Genomic DNA, 18,863 nt, shown 5'->3' with positions numbered 1-18,863 from the left:
TTCAAAAAATTTTTTTTCGTTCAACAGTTCAAAATAGGATTTTGTTTATCTACAAATAAAGTTCATCTGCTTAAAAAAGAAGGTCAATAAATATTAGAAGAAATATGCATATATTTGTTTAGTTATGTGTCGTTTTATAGTTGCGTATGTTGAGTGGGTATTTAGAGAAAAAGAATACGACGTTGGTATGGTTTTCTTTGAAATCATTCGTCTATTTTTTAATTAGTGTAATTGATGGATATATATATATATATATATATATATATGCGCACATACATGCATACGTACACACGCTTTATACACACATATACACGGCAATTGCTTCATCTTAAAGGACGCTAGCCATCTCATTGTTCATGACGACCTTCACTATAGTTATTGGGTGAATCCTTAGTGACACCCAAACCACGTCCGTTGGCCTGAAAGTTACTTTTCTTGCCACCAGTTGACTTGCACAATCTGCCACATTTGTGGCAGACAAAGTTGAATGTTGAAACTTGGTCACTTCTGCCTCCGCTTTATGCTCCCTCTGCCTACAGCATGTGCTTTGTTGTGCTTAATGTAGCAGCTTTCGAGAGGAGCATCCGATCACAAGCCTCACATTTCCAACTGTCCAATGCATTATGTAAAACTGACACATTGCTTTTCCTAAGGTTTCTCTTGGAGTTCATCATGGTCGATTCTTTCCCTTTCAAAAACTTAAGATCCACCTCTAAAGAGTCTTTTCCACACACACACGCGCGTGCACACACACACACGTGTTGAATAAACAGATAGAAACATCTTTAAGATACATTCTAAGGGCATTTTAATACTCCTCATTACACTAGAGCGACCACGCGTCTAAAATGTTTAAAGTAAAGAGTTATCAACACTGCAGTGTGCGATATCATCTGTGTAGAACCTCGATATGACAACACGAGCTAGGCACATTTAATCTAAAGAATAAATGAGTCTTCCAGCAGCTTGTAACAATAGAAATGGGTGAACTGAATGAATAGATGATTGTTGGCATCTGACCGACTCAGAAAACAACGGAGTATTACACCTCAGATTAGTCCATTGGCGAATAGCAGTATCTGTTGTGGCTGTGAAAGCCTATCCTGTATCGGTAGGATCTGATGCATTTACGAAAAATGTATGTGGTGTCTGTGTTGCGAGAGCTATGTTGCAGCCCTTTTACCGTCTGTACACTACTCTCCGTCCTGTGCTGGTCTCTCCTCTTCTAACTCCATGCCAAACGGATAAATGATGGGAGGATCCCAATCGGTTCCAGACCAGCAGAAAGACTGTCCTACACTACAAGGATGTCTACACTAAGGACATGAAAGGACCTCTCATATACTTAACAGGCTGGGAAAATCACAGCTGCTGAAGAATAATTGTAAAGGCATGCTCCAAGAAGAGTAAAAATACGGGATTAACGAGGCGATAAAAAGAGAATATAAACTATTTTTCTTTCTTATTTCTTTTTACTGCCCCATCTTAGATCAATAGCATATTATACGGTGGCAAGGTCTTACTGATATTTCAGCGAAATAAACTACTTGCAACTTACATATGCTATCCACGTTGTTTGAAATCGAGATATTTTGAAAAAGAGTCTTCATCATCGAAATACCAGTAAATCGTTAACACGCGATAATATGCTAGTGATAAAAAATATAACCGTAAATAAGAAATAAAAAAGGAAATAATTATATATCTTATGCTATCTATTCCCTCGTTTCTCTCCAATTTTTGCAGTTCGCCCAGTGTTCATATCTTTACGTTGTTATAGAAGTCTAAAGCCTAAAACCTATCCGTACTATTCGGGTTGTTTGGACTACTCTTCTTATCTTGAGTGTCATTTTTCACAACGTTTCAGTTGATGTAACTGCCGACTTTCTTCAGGTTTATCTTGTCGAACTCCAGAAACTTTCTGTCAAACTCCGGACAGATTCCCGTGTTCGACAGGATGCCCCTAAAGAAAGTTGGAGATTATATCCAGCGAAACGTTGTGGAAATAACACTCGTTGAGAGCAGAAGACCGAAGGATGTTAATAATTCGAATAATAATTTCTCATCTTAAAATTTCAGAAGCATAATACCAAAACATATCTATATAATATTACACAATGCTTCGATTAGAATGATACATCCTAATGCACACATACACCTACATATATACGTACATATATTTAAAGTCTGCACAAATATCATTATGCACAAGCATATTGGTCACGCATATGCAATAGTATAGTTGCATGTGTCTATATGTGTATGTATCTCTGTAAGTGCATATTGTTTTTATATGTGTGTTTCTCGTTTTAATGTATTCGTGCGCCATCTTGTTTTTTATGTTTGCAGGAATGACTATGTAAATAAAGTAGCGATATTTGTGTTTATTTGTTTATCCTGAAGAGTTTTCCGTAAACGAAAAGTCAAATCAGGACATGAGGCGTGCATTTGTACATATCCGTGTGTGTGTGTGTGTGTGTGTGTGTGTGTGTGTGTGTGTGTGTGTGTGTGTGTGTGTGTGTGTGTGTTTGTGTGTATGTCGATGCAAACCTTATACAATGTTGTCGGGTTTTTCAAAAAGAAAAAGAGAAAAGAAAAAGAGCGAAAAAAAGAAAGAATCATAAGATTAAAAAAAAAAAAGACATTCCACCCCGCCTCGCTAGGAGTATTTGAGAGCAATTTCTTGTCGACATCTTTTCTTTTCGGCTGCTTTCAACTTCTTGCAGAGTTTCATCTGCTTGAAAAACTCGACTCTGGTGCGACAACATTTCTCGAAGTTGCTGGAGAACTTAGCGGCGCATCGGCTGATCTTTGGGAACAGCTTACCGGAATATCTGCGTCTGCGACGGAAAGGGTTTCCGATGTGCGACACGTTGTTTTCTTTTGCCATTATGTGAATATGGATGCTGCAGGAAAGTTTTCGTCTGGCCACTTTCTTGCCGATTCGACAACAACGCTTTTGATTTGGTTTGAAGTATTTCGGCAGAGCCTTGGATTGATGATCCTTTTTTACGGGGATCATATGTCTCGGATTTCCAACCCGATTGGTCGTATTGTGGTAGATGTCCCTTGGCGAAGGGGCCACCAAACTGTGCACTGCAAAGTAAATAAATAAAATAATGAATAAACAAATAAAAGTAAGAACATATTATTTAAATAATTCAGTTAATCCTCAATAGACGAATTTTATTGCATAAAATCAACTTTATTTTCCAAAATTAACTAATTTCTTTTTCATTATTTGAATTCCGGATCAATGCGTTTTTTTATTTGAAAGATTAAAACAGTTTAAAACGGAGTCTTAATGCAAACAAACTGAAAACGTTGATTGGGGGCTTCATTGCCGGTAACCCTGGCCTCCCCCCCCGTTTTATTTTATGAATTTTTTACTGACAATAATTGGTAATGGTCGTAATTAACTAGCTATTCGGAATAAAATATCGATTTTTTTTCATGGCGGAAGCAACCGACTGACTTTATTATATAGATATACTAGCCTGAGTGTCCGGCGTTGCCCGGGTGTTTGGAGGTGTGTGTTCAGCAAAAAAAAGTGGTAGTAGGCAGGCAGCTCGAACCCGTGATGCGAAGGCGAAAAAGAAAGTGAAAGACAATCTGACGTCTTACCGTTACTCCATGATTCGACTGGAAGTTCGGAACGCTAAAATTAGGCAAAGTCAATCCAACAGATACGATGACTTGCAAAAATAGCTCACAAAAAAATTGACCCCTCCTTGTAGAAAACTGCCCAGTTTAGGGTGAAGCAATTAATGTTTTTGGCCAATTTTTTGATATTTGTCGTCCGAGATTTCGATTCAAAATCATGCAGATCTCGTGAAAATCCGTCGCCTCTGTCGAAAGTTTTAAGAAGACATAAATACATGCATACATTTAAACAGACAGGTGATATTTATATTATAGATGATGACAGAATAAGGTATACAAATTAAGTAGAAATTATGGTAAAAATTGACGTAATGTAACATCTTTAAGGGTTAATCGATTGACTCGTTTTCATTTTTCATCAAATGCAGCGATTCTGCAGAGAAAAACACATTGGTCTCTGCAGTCCTCCATATTATCCAATTTTACGATATATATATATATATATATATATATATATATATATATATATATATATATATATAACTATCTACCTATATGTCTACATTCCTACACAGACAATATCAATGTTTGTGTGTGTGTTCTGTATAGAAAGAAAGATTAGAGAACATAGATCAAATCTAATAGTATATTTATATGTATAATGTTCTAAAGGAAACAATAGAAGTGGCCTCGAATGTTAAAGTATCTCCTCGTTTCCAAAGAAACTACGGAGGCAGAGCCCCTCTTAAAACTTCAAATATACCTTATTTTGATACGAAATTCAAATCATATGTATAATAAGATTTTGTGAGTAAGACAATAGAAACACCTGCCAAATCTCCAAGTTTTTACAGGGATCATATGTCTCGGACTAAATTCCCTCAAAACTTCAAATACCTATATTCGATTTTAATAAAATTTAAATCATATTTATGAGAGACTAACCAGGATAATCAAAAAATTTAGACTAACGCTAACTGGTCGACTATACTCAAGGGCAACCTGAAGGTTCCTTTTCATTAGCTGCTACATTTATGGGTACGAGAGGGCACGAGTTAATTCCTAGGATCACTCCACTTGCTTTTGATCCCCTTTTTATAAAGGTGGCATCAAGTACCATTTTTATATTATTTGGTATGACCTGACCAAAGACTGAGCCCTGGTCTCTCTCCCATTACCGAACATTGTTACCATTATTCCAAATGAGCTAATTAAGCAGAGAAAGATTTTCTTCGACTAAACTAGTTGTACAAAAAGATGTCTCGTCTACTCAAATATTCAACCCATAGCTGGAGAGGGTCTATACTCACATTTTTCACCATTTAACCCAGTCGTCGCGACATACCTCGATCTCACATATTAATATATATAAAGAAAAATAACTGAACAAATATAACCTTACTGCAGTTTCGCAATATCCCCCATTATCAAAACTTTGATTGTCAAACTAGAAAACTCCTCACACCTGTTAGAATCTATACCTCTATAAAGTCATCATTCGTCAGTGCATGGAGTATTGTTATCGCATCTAAGCATGTGCGCCAACTACTAGCTTCTTCCTCTTTGAGTGGGGGCAAAATACAGTCTCATAATCGGTCCTGTTTCCCAACCTCCAGCCACTGTCCTATCTCTACAATGTTGTATTCCGTGCTTATTCTACAAGTACTTTCACAGAAAGTGCTCCGACAAACTTACTGTATCGCGTCCCCGTTAACGCAAATGCCTCTAACAAATCTGACTACCAGCAAAATCTAACTCAACAATATATTTATAAATTTGAGGGTTTTTTTCTCGCTCTGACATTGATATTAAAAGCTTACATTTTTCTATCTAGATGTTATTAAAAGGAACTTCATAATATACTCAGTCATGGATATGCGAGCGACTTGATGAAGATAAATTAATTTGCACATTCCCTTGAAAAACGCTCTTTCATTAATTAACTGTTCATTTTTTATGGTTTCTTATTGAATGATTTGTTTCTATTTAACTATTACACCCAGTTCTATTGATGCATATTTTCTACATTGTGCATAATTGCATATAATTTAAGATTAAAACTTTCTGGTCCACAGGCATGTTTCTGTGCCTATCTCTCTCTCTCTCTCTCTCTCTCTCTCTCTCTATATATATATATATATATATATATATATATATATATATATATATATATATATATATATGTGTGTGTGTGTATATGTGTGTGTCTGCCTATGATCTTATCTCTGTGTGTGCGAAAAATCTCTACCAAGCTTCGTTCTTCTTTTGTGAAGAGTATACACATAAGTATTAGTTGTTTACAGCTTTTTCCTCACATTGGTATTTTAAAGCAGACAATGCAACATTAAAATTTTTCAAACATCGAATCTGACTCGAACAGCATTTCGTATATAGACCTAGAAAGAAACCTCGATAATATCTAAAAATTTAAATTCATCCCCCAACAAAAAAAAAACACAAGAACATAGCCATTGTAAATACGTAACTATATATATATATATATGTGTGTGTGTGTGTGTGTGTGTGTGTGTGTGTGTCCGTTGTGTGACAAATGTATAAAAAAGTATTTGGTTGAGAGTGAAACGTACAAAAACATGACAGACAACAGTGCGACAGATGGTAAGCACGTTAAAATAATCCGTATGTTTATGTTATCCCAATAACAAACGTACAAGTGATTTCGCATATGTTCTTCTATGCCTGCTTGCACACACTCGAAGATAGGGATATATATATATATATATATATATATATATATATATATATATATATATATATATATATATATATATATATATATATATATATGTATATATATATATATATATATATATAAATTTAAACATCTGGGGACCGCGTGTATCCCTGAGCGGGCGAATAAGATATACATTCACATTTTGTAATGTGTGTTTATTTGCGCCTTTATAAGTGTATGCATTTATAATTACACACACACACACACACACACACATACACACACACACACACACACACACACACATATATATATATATATATATATATATATGGGTGCGTGTGTGTAATTATATGTATATCGAGATACATATATATATATATACGTATATTATTGTATGTATATATGATTCTGGGGACCGTCAGAATCCCTTTTAGTCACATATTACTTATACAGGCACGCGGGCACACACACACACGCGCATATATATATATATATATATATATATATATATATACACACACAAATTTACGTGTATATATGCACAATCCATATATATTATTAAAAATTCTTTTGAATTCACACAGAAAGTTGAGTTTATAGCTCAGTAGTGTATAAATTACTAGAGATGAAAATATAATTATCTAATACCTGTTCTGAATTTCTTTTAAGACCATTTTTATTCATGCAATTATTTTTGCCCATTTTCCAAACATTTTTTTTAATGATAAATTCTTATATACGACTCACTATAGTTGTCCGCAACCTTGTAACGTGTACATATGTAGATAGTAATCAAATATCGCTTGTTACGCGAGTTTAAACTTTTGTTTCGTTAAAATTTCGTATCAAGGATCGAAAACATTATATTATTACAATATAAAAATGCGAGCATGAAAAGTGATATGGTTAAGCTGAAACATGGAAAAGTAAAGGACTTGTTAAAACTAAAAAAGAAAAGGACAAGATATTCTAGTAAAAAATACAATAAATTTCTAACTTAAAATATTGTAGCATTAAGAATTGATGATGTAATGTTATAAATTAAATTCTAAAAACAATTCTTATGCTGCAATATTTTAAGTTATAAATTTATTATATTTTACTAGAATATTAACAACTAGTCTTTTACTTTTCCATGTTAAAACTTAACCATATTACTTTTTTTGCTCGCATTTTCTACTGTAATCCATGAATTCTCCAGACTTCCGGTAAATTCACTTGTTCTTTGTTTAATTTCAGTCTTATTTTTTGCCCCCATAAACATAACATACACATATGTAATTACAATGTACGGCACTTGTCTACTAACCCCCTCCCAATTACCTCCCTTTCATTCTTTCATTCTCTCTGTTTCACTTGCTGAAGCGACGTGGTTGCTATGAAAACCAGTCATAAAATACATCGCTTACCTACTTAAGTTTTTTTTTACGATTTTGAACACCAGTAAATTCATCATTACTTTTGTTTTACTAAACGAAAATTGAAAAAAAGATTTCACAATATATCTGAGAAGGTGATCTATAAACTGTAATAATTGTGTGAAATTTGGTCGAAAAATAAATGAACGGTGAAGCTTTAAAGCAGTTTTAAATGAGTAAAATTGCTACTTAACAATATATTCAAACATTACCGTGTTTGAATGATTTACAAAAAAATGCTATCTTTACATACATGTAATACGTTTAAGACTTTATCATAATACGAAAGTATTTATGCGATTTCTTTTTCAACATTTCGAAATACACGTTCAGTAGATTGTAAATCATTATTACTATTCGTATTATTTGGATTCATCGGACAACTGTTCTCATCTTAAGTGTGTTTTTCACAACGTTTCGGTCGATGTAACCTCCGACCTTCTTCAGGTGTATCTTGTCGAACTCGAGTTCCACAGAAACATTCCCGAGTTCGACAAGATACACCTGAAGAAGGTCGGAGGTTACATCGACCGAAACGTTGTGAAAATCACACTTAAGATAAGAACAGTAGTCTGATGAATCCAAAGAATAGGAATAACCCGCCCTCATCTAAAAAATTCAGAAACGTCATATCTTCGGACCTGAAATAATACAAAAATGGAAACAAATCGAAAAACTCTACCAAAAACTGTCAAGGACGACTAACCACCTCACATTCCAATCCCAATGCCGTGCTTTTAAGCTTGTACCACCAAGCTTAAAGTTGAAACTACCAGTCAGCTTCAGACGGACACAAAGGATCGCAAAACGAGTAGGGCATGAACTCGTCAGAGACAGAATCTACAACAGTCGGTTGAAGAAACATCAATTACAGACCGAAATTTCCACGAACCTTATCCCATTCCTGGAGTGTATATCTCGGACTGATTACAAAACCCGCACTCAAGAATATATGGGCATATCCTATAAGAAAGGATTTAAGGAGGTTAAGTCTCACCAAATAAAGAAATTGGCAAATCTAAAAGCTAAGAACGTAAGACTCCAGGTCCACCATTCATCAATAAGAGCCATTGTCAACCAAAGTAAACGTCAGCTAACTTCCTCTGAGAGAGTTTGCTCACATTTACTTTGGCTAAACAAAGGTTAGTCCACGTTTACTTTGGCATAACAAAGGTCTCAACTTCGCCACAACCATAAAGCAGATTCTATACTTAGATATGATAACTCTAATAGAAGAGGCAGCATTGAATCAACCCAAAGCACAAGGAGATGAACTAAGGTGGAAAGTAAGACACGCACTCGAGAATTCAAAGCCTCCAAAACCCAACCTCTCCAAGGAAGAAGTATTGGCGATCAAGTACTGTGCGGTGACTGTGATATCATAATACTACCAGCTAATAAGGACAATGCTACAGTGGTAATGGACAGAGCAGAAAATTCCAAGAAATTGGCAGATTTAATAGAATTTGGTGACTACTGTAAAGTAAAAAAAAAATCCGACCTTAAAAACGGAAAGGAAACTGTCACAGATCCTCAATCAGAATAAGGACCTTAAACCACCTGCAAAATACAGACAGCTAGTACAACATTACACACAGCTATCACTCTTATATGGCCTTCCTAAAATTCACAAGGACGGTATTCCATTAAGACCCATTGTCAATGCCCGAAGTTCAGCATGCCATTCATTGAGCCGATTCTTGGTAGATATAATCACCCCAATCATCGGCAAATCTCCATCATACGTCAAGAATTCAACTCACTTCGTGGAAATAATAAACAATGCCTCCATTCATTCCAACCAGAGGGTGAGTCTAGATGTAGTGAGTCTGTTCACGAAAGTACCGACTGATGAGACTGACAGTGATACGGGATAAGCTGACATCGGATGCCTCACTGAAAGAACGCACTTGCATCCCAATTGACAATATAATGAAGATGTTGACTGTCTGTGTAAGAACTACATACTTCGTGATGAGATCTGATATATATCAGCAGGAAGGTCTGGCGTGAAATCACCAAAAAGCAACACAATGCATACATGGAAAACTTTGAGGAAACACCGAGCAAATGCAATGTGTAGTAACATCAGTGCATATCAAGAGACCCCCCCCCCACCGAAACAACTATTCAGAGAGCATGACATCAGGTCCAAGAAATCTGGACCAGACTCAAAAGGACACCACTCAGAAACTCACCACAATTTTTATACCATATATGAAGGGTTTGTCTGAAAAACTTCAACGAATATTTAATCCATATAACATCAGGACAGTATTCATGAGTTATTTAACTCCCCGGAAACAGCTTGTGAGAGTCAAAACCCCTACAGAAAAATCATGACTAAGAACTGTATATATGAAATCCCATGTAAATGTGGAAAACTATTAAGAAGTGAAACATGTCGTTCACTAAAAGTAGGTTAGAAGAACATCAAAAAGCAGTAGTAGAGAGACTGAAAAGTCAGGTAAAGCTGAATATATCTGGAAGGGAATGATGAAGAGTAAGAATACTGAAAAAAGCAGTACATATGCTGGGAATAACCAAGTGCTAAGTAGACCTAGTATAGAATTCAATACGATATAGGAACCAGTAATTATAAAAAATAGATAATATATACAAGTAATAAGTAAAAAAAAAACAAAAACAAAAAAACATTAATATATATAGAGAGCGAGTTTGATATACGTTAATATATAGTAATAATAAGTAATAATTAGTGATATTTACAACTAAAAATAATAGGTTTAAGGCTCCTAAAAGTGGTTAAAGTACTTCGAAAATCAATTATAAAAGTGATATTCTCCTGAAGGTTGAAGGTTCAATCTTCAGTATGGGCGACCGAAAAATACAATTGTGAATTACTTAGAACCTTTATCCAGTCATGACTGACGGAACATGAGTACGGTGAAGTAAATAAAAGGTTCCGCTCGAAATTCCGTCCAAATTCCCGGGTTCGACAATATATACCTGAAGAAGGTCAGAGGTTACAGCGACTATAACGTTATTTAAATCACACTCAATATGAGAACAGTAGTCCGATGAATCCAAATAATAAGAATGACTAATCCTCATCTCCAAAAATCAGAGACTATTACAACTACTACTACTACTATTAATAACAATAATAGTTATTTATTTCGAAGTAAGATTTATATTACACAGTATCATAGCCTCTTTATAAATTATTACATTACTAAATTTTAATTTGTTAAAAACAGGCAAAAGTTATACATTATTTACTTATAATGAGTGCTTTTTGACGAATTGATAATTGAATATGGTTAAACTTGTGCTCATGTTTTACATTAAATGCTAATCCCTGTGAGGTGCTAAATTTGTCAGAACAGTTTTCCATTGAGCCATACTACTCTCCAGAAGCTCTGCAACACTTTCAGCAAACTTCATCATCGACAGTCTTTCACAGATCCACGAATAAGGGGCCATGCCGTACGCCTTCTTGTAGTTGATTCATGCTACACACGAATTTTTCTTGTTCCTCTTTGCATCTTGCAACACTTCCTATGCCTAGGAAAGATTAATCAATGGCTGTTTCTTGATACCCCTTGATACATCCGCATTGGCATATTTTCTGTTTATCAGGGAGAAAATCATCACTCAAAGGGTGGTCAGAAGCCTATCTGCGAAGATTCCATTCGACACCTTTCGCATTAGTGGCAGACGTGCGATTGGTCTGTTATTGCCCACAACCTCCCTACAGTGATGATGTTCTTCTCCTGAAAAGTCAATTAGGTACGTTCTTCGAGTCAACCACCACTTGCAAACAGCAACTCGTGGAGTATTAAGACATTCGAACTGTTTGAATTAGAAGCATTTCACTCTATCTGGACCAGGTACCTTGCAATTCTTCATTCTTCGAATGCCAACCTTCACATCGTCAAAGATTATAACAACGTTCTCCATTGAACACATCCTTGAGAAACTTGCTCTGGAATCTCCCAGTTAATCTTATCATTGTGTAGCGTTTTCGACAGAGAAAATCACATCCTTATAATCCCTTAACCTCATCTTCATTTGGGGTACTGTAACTTCCAGCCTCCTTGCTACCATTTAGTTCCTTATACAGCGGAGATTGTTAGTCCCGGAAAAGATTGTTTTGCTAAAAAGCAACACTCTTCCAAACAAAATATCTTCTCTTTGCTGGCATGAATAGCGAAACATTAAAAAGTTCTGACTTGTTGATCGCAAGGATCGATAAGCAAATAAAATTTTATTTTTATTTTTAAAAATAAAATTTTCTTTCCTTATTCATTTTTCTTTCGTTTTTATGACTAATAATAATAATAATAGTAGCAATAATAATAATAATAATAATAATAATAATAATAATAATAATAATAGTAATAAAATCAATAATAATAATAATAATAATATATAAAAATAATAATTATTATTGTTATAATTATTATTTCTACTATAATTTATAGTAGAAATAATAATAATAATAATAATAATAATAATAATATTAATAATAAAAACAATAATAATGATATTGTGTAAGTTATGTAGAGGCGAGAAATACACGTATACATATACACACGAGAAGTGTTAGCATAATTTCTATTCATATAGAGATGACAGCCATTTTTATTCGAATTGATATTTGATAAGCTAAACTCTGCCTGACCCCAGTGTCATTAACTGATGATAATCTTAGTGGGAAACGCGGTCCCTCTTTTCCCAACAACAATAAGTCGTGTAACATTAATTCTACAATAAACTTAGTTCGAATTACATTGGAAAATACCAATGATAAGAATAAAAAAAAATGGTTAAATACATCAAAATGGAAGGATTGATACAACCCGACCGACAATATATATTCCCAGGGGTGACAACCAGATTAGGCAAATGTTATCACATTGCAAATTAGAGACATCCTCATCCACGGGGCAGGATGCAAATCTTTATCAACATGTCAGAATCTTGTAAATGGTTCCGGCTCTTCAACTGACAAAAAAAAAAAAAAAAACTACGACGACCAGAAGTTTTTTTTATTCAATTTATTTGGCAAAAATTAAAACAGTCGTCCTTAATTACCATGTAAAAAAGAGTGGTAGAAATTTACACTTAAGAGATTTCAGTAGTTCAGCATCTATCCAAATTCGCCTTAAATTGCTGCGTTGTTTATGAATTTATTAATCCACTTGGAAGTCTATTCCAAGGCCCAGGGATTCTGATTGAGAAAACGACACTCCTTCGGTTCAATCGAACTCGGCCTTGAAATAGTTTCTTGTAGTGTACGCGCAGACTTCTTTCTGATGTAGAAGTGAACAATAGGTTCCCGATGTATATCAGTTTTTTTACTCACGTCATCCCCCCCTCCCCAACAAGGCATATCGCCACTTGAACGTAAAGGGGCTACTATTTGGGACTATGTATAGGAAAGATTAACAAGAAGTTGGTTTATGTTACATTTAAATATCTGCATATCAGTAAAATCAGAGAAGCAGGTAGATGGAAGGGAATTCCAAAATCTAGCTGTTCGAGGGAAGTAACTGAAGTAGAAAGCTTTTCTCAACAGTGAAGGGATGAGATTTTGTTGCTAAGTTGGTTTGTCGGGATATGCACGTCAAGGGAGGGGGCACAAGTGCAACAAGTGCATCAGAGCACATTCTATTATAATGCTTATTTATGATATTCGAAGCAAAAATAATGCGGTCGTGTCGATGAATATTATATCCATATTTAAAGCAATGTTGGGCAAACATTCAATGTGTATGACGAGGCAAATATCTTTTGCATGGCTTGTTGCACTTTGAAGTTTTTGCATGATAAATTTGACTGATTTGATAGTTGGTGAAGACCAGCTAAGACAGCCTGAAATAAATTTATATTTTGTAAAATATAAAGTCGTTGTCTTGTGGTTCATAACAGAAGAAAATTCAGGTGTCTATAATCGTTTATGGTGTTGGTTGTTGCATGCTTCATCACAGCAGTGAAGACAGAAGAACTCCAGAGAAAGAAAAGGCATGAAGCAGCTTCTTCTTCTGATATATCATTCTGATATAACATGGACATTTGTGATACCCCGCTATAAAACATATGTCTATACGTCGATTTGATACGTGGCTATACAACATTTACTTTTATTTGGTACCGTTTGCAGAAAAAATACATCATTCTCTTCGATACAACAAAATGATTATCACAATGACAGGAGATGCCTATTGATCTTAATCTTGAAAAGACAAAATCTGTAGGTAGGAGGAAAACAGTCAGCAGGAAGAGAGTTGCATAACCGTCCAGAAAAGAAGTTACTGGAATAAAAAGCTGTATTACAATGAAGAATCAAAACAGCGAATTAATAGAGACTAGTAGACCAACGAGTCAAACGAGCTGGAAGGAAAGGATACGAGAATAGATGAGACGATTCTGAAGAACAGGTTTCATAATAATATTTATATAAAAAAAAAACTGAGATTAGCCACATCATGTGTTTGAGAGGAAGATGTTGCAGTGAGGAAGAAAGTGAGAGACCAATCAAATTGCAAAGATGATTCTATACTTTACTCTCAAATGAAGATCTAACAAATAGGATAGAGAATCGCCAGTTCAGATTAAAAAAAGCTTAATGCGCAAGACTTGCTTGAAAACTTTAAGGTCTTAACGTTTTTGTTACAGTGGCAATTAACCAAACAATGGCATTACAAGAACTCAAGATGGCAGCCACCATAGATGTGTGTAACAATAACCTTGACCTTACCTCTAGCATGTCTGACCTTTTGACGATCGTAACGATATCTATCTTGCGTGGAACGCGTTGGTACTGAAAGGAATCTTCTCGTGAATTGTAATAAATTAATACCAAAATAAAATGATTCTTACAAAATAAATTAATTTATTTGCGTTGATCGCTTATCAAGGCGCAAAGGCTACTCGAGGATATAGATTAATGAGTGTCATGTAACTAGTGAGGCAACATTGTGATGATCGACAGTGGTGAAACTTCGTGTGTTTGATTAATAGCACAACATGAACTTGTTCACGTTACACTTGAAAATGACCATGTTATAGTCAGCTGGGAAGCAACCCAACGGTATTATCTCTACAATTATATGAATGCAACTTTGTCTGTGTGTGTGAGAGTTCGTTCCTTATAGACTCCGAAACAGCTGAACAGATTTTCTTTAAAATTTACGGAACTTTAGCGTATAAATCTGGGAATGATCTTAGTTAAGTTTTGTCTCAGAATACCCCCGATAATTACCGATAATCGATAATCAAAACCGTTATTTTAATTTATCTATCATCGGCAAAGCCATTTTTTCCATGTCGTCGCTTAGCAAAAATGATAAAACAACGGGTAAGTTAATAGCGTTTTTGTGTGTGTGTGTGTGTGTGTGTGTTTTTTGCATGACATGTTCTGTAGGTTAAAACTCCGCATGCAAATTTCTTAATTTTTTTTCATTAACTACCAAGAATTTTATAAGACTTGAAAATTTACGTTTTCTTTTTTTTTTCTTTGCATGACGTGGTCTGTGGGTTCAAACCCCGCACGTAAATTTCTTAATGCTTTTTTTTTTGTTTTCGTTAACTGGAAAGAAGTTTATATAAAATAATTTTATAAAAGAGACAGTAGGTTCTCTAAAGTGTAATGCAGAATAATATATATTTTGGACTAAGTTACTGCATGGAGACATGTTAAGCTTCCTCCCGGGCGATTTCACGGATTTCAATAACAATAAAAATATAGGAGTGTGAAATATGTGTTGATCATCATTCAATCCCTGGCAACGTCGGGTCTCCCTGCTAGTGTTCTATAAAGGGGAATCTCTTAGAAAAAAACCGTTGCCCAATTTTCGTTTAAATTTAGGCACACATAGATAATAAACGAAACTGTTAGCATTTGTTGTAGAAAACGAGTGTTTACTGCGAATGTTCTAAAAGGGGGAAACCATACATAGAAGCTTAATTGTTAGTCGTTGTCATAGCAAGGTGAAGGTAAAAAAGAGACATTCTCAACATCACGATTTAAACGTCTTGTTTAACCCGCTTCCCCGTCGCTGTCTTATTACTTCTTGTGTTTTCTATTTCCGCTTTCTACGTTCACATGACTTTCAAAACAGATCCACTGACCTTGACAGGCAGTCACTTACTACGGTTGCTCTTGAATCGCACAAAGCCCCCCCCTCCAGTATGCAACAATGGCTTACATTAAATCGACAACTTTTTTCCTAAGTGACAATAATTATAAACGTTGGAGGTAACTAAGGAATTGATAAAACTTGCATGTTCTTTTTTCAATTTTTTGAAGGCATAGGCACACAATTGTATAATATAAAGTGATTACCCTATGTTTCTGTCTATATCTCAAATTCACTAACAGATCATAGAGTGTGCATGGAGACAACAAACAAACAAGATCATAAACATACAACCAATGTTCATTAGTAGTAAGATCCTCTGGACCAAGATGTAGTAAATCCACCAACGACGCAGAAATTCATAATGGAATTTAACAGGCCACTCTATCCAAGTCTATAAATTTATATCCCATTATCCTATACGACGGACGTTCCAAAATTAAAGCCTTCTATTTTTAACTGAAAAAGTTGAAGAGCTATGACGACGAGAGTGGTACAATTAAAACGAACGACGTTTTTTTTTCCAGAAAATTACCATCGTTCTCAATGCATTTTTGTCAGGAATACAATGACACATCTCTGCAGCTGAGGTATGTCAATGAAAGAGGTTTCTTTCTTAGAGTCTCATACAGTCAATACTTGCAAGGAAGAGTTGAAACTTTCAGGTCATCAATGCATGAGTTCAGTCATGATAACAATGCAATTTGCAATCTCCTCAATTCCGCTCGGGAGAGTATAAAATATGAGGCATTATTTTTTGGAACACCCGTGAAGTTAAATTTATTGAACTGAATTGAATAGATAGTTCGTCTAGCACGCACACACATACACACACACAATATATATATGTACGCACAATATATATATATATGTATATATATATATACACACACAATATATATATATATATATATACGCACAATATATATACACACACAATATATATACACATACAATATATGGAGGGAGAGAGAGAGAGAGAGAGAGAGAGAGAGAGAGAGAGAGAGAGAGAGAGAGAGAGAGAGATGGATATCCGCCGCCAATACGGTTCATCAGCATGATTAGTGAGATTTGAGATGGTGGAACTTTCAAATCTCACTAATCATGCTGAAGAACCGTATTGGCGGCGGAACATGTGTCCGTGAATAGTTTATATATATATATATATATATATATATATATATATATATATATATATATATATATATATATATATATACGTCCCTCATATAAGGACAGCACACAGTGTGACGGTAAGGATCCCGACTACAGCTTCTGTGTTCGAGGTTTCGAATTAAACTTAAGCCAGCCCCGGGAGCACTGTTAACGGTGGGACACAGGTTCCGGGATATACACAGACATGATGACAGAAAAGAATAGACACTCATAGAAACAGTTTATTTCAATAAACATATAATTTATAGAACAAAATAAAAAATGAATGATCAAAAGTTTAATAACTAATAGTTCGTTGACTTTCTCTTCGCTGTTTTTATGCTAAAAACCTTCTAGGCATAGCATTAATCATTTTAAGAAATTTATTTCCACGTCTGATGCAATAATGCTAAAAGTTCAGTCTTAGAAGATGGCTTCCTTTTCTTTTTGCGAAGGTTCCGATCTAATATGCTTGGAAGGTTTTCAATTGGCTTTATATTCGGGAACTGACTTGGCCATGGAAGTTTATTTACGAGGGGCGTGCAAAAAGTAATGCCTCTGACCTATTTCCAGTTGTTTGATCTAGCTGAAATTTTGCATGTGCAATGATTTATTTAATGGTTATGTGGCAAATTACAGCTCTGAACTAATTGTGGTTTCTGTTTTACAGGTGTTTGAACTGAGTCAGGTGTGAAATGGAGCCTGTTGAATGTCGAGCAGTGATCCGGGATTTGTATTTGAAAGGACGCACACCGCAGGAGACTTTTGATGAAATGAAAGAAACTTATGGTGATAATGTCCCATCATATGAGCTTGTAAAATGCTGGCATCGTGAATTCAAACATAGCCGGAAGCCTGTTGAAACAGCTCCAAGACCTGGTCGCCCCATCTTCTACCATTAATGAGGTATCTGTCCGTCAAGTTGAGGCTGCTATTTTGGAAGATCGGTGCATTACTATTCGCCAAATAGCACAAGATGTCAAGATTAGTACAGCGTCTGTGGAAACTATCATTCATGACCATTTGCATATGCATAAAGTGTCTGCCAGATGGATTCCCATGTTGCTCACACCATTCCAGAAGCGAGAACGCGTCGAGTGCTTGAGGATGAATTTGGAGATGTGCCAAGAAGATGAGTCAAAGTTTTTCAAAAGACTGATTACACAGGATGAAACCTGGGTCCATCACTATGATCCAGAGACCAAAGCCCAGTCAATGCAGTGGAAGCACTTGGATTCACCACCTCCAAAGAAGGCAAGGGTCCAGCCCTCCGCTGGCAAGGTCATGCTCACAGTCTTCTGGAACCAGGACGGAGTAGTGATGACAGATTTCCTGGCAAAGGGTACCACAATCACAGGAGCCTATTATGCTTCACTTTTGAGGAAAAGGGAAGCTATCAAAATCAAGAGGCGAGGAAAGATCAGCAAAGGTACCCTCCTCCTGCAGGACAACGCTCCGGTCCACAACTCGCATGTCGCCAGATCAGAAGCACGGGCGTGTGGTTATGAAATCCTCCCCATCCTCCCTACTCTCCTGACCTTGCACCCTCCAACTTTCGCCTCTTCCCAGCCATGAAGTTGTTTTTGAAAGGAAAGCGTTTCCCAGCCTTGATTTCTAAAGTCACTTCGTAGTTGGAGGACCAACCTGGGGTGTTCTACAAAAACAGTCTCCAAAGCTGCATCAAACGATGGGAGAAATGCATAACTCTGGGTGGTTCCTATGTAGAGAAAGACTAATAACTGTGCCAAGTTTCGTTTTTCTACTCTATGGGAAGTGGGTCAGGGCATTACTTATTGCACGCCCCTCGTGTCCTATTTTAGCTAAACCAATGAACAGTGTGACAAGGAGGTCCATCTTCCATAAATAGGGAGTTAACTTGGT

General features: G+C 35.7%; 1 protein-coding gene across 1 annotated transcript in view; it reads right to left on the bottom strand.

Annotated features, from left to right (window-relative positions):
* Positions 1 to 2,473: 2,473 nt before the first annotated feature.
* The window catches only part of LOC145292992 (uncharacterized), a 102,016-nt gene continuing 85,626 nt past the window's right edge, over positions 2,474 to 18,863 (bottom strand). The window contains exon 2 of the mRNA XM_080139243.1: positions 2,474 to 3,096. Coding sequence (XP_079995369.1) covers positions 2,660 to 3,096 — 437 coding nt within the window. The 3' untranslated portion in view covers positions 2,474 to 2,659. The remainder of the gene's footprint in view (positions 3,097 to 18,863) is intronic.

The sequence above is a fragment of the Euprymna scolopes genome, chromosome 14, assembly GCF_053919585.1.
Source record: "Euprymna scolopes isolate OS-2025 chromosome 14, ASM5391958v1, whole genome shotgun sequence".
Taxonomy (NCBI): Eukaryota; Metazoa; Mollusca; class Cephalopoda; order Sepiida; family Sepiolidae; genus Euprymna; species Euprymna scolopes.
This window is presented reverse-complemented; position numbering and strand designations above follow the sequence as displayed.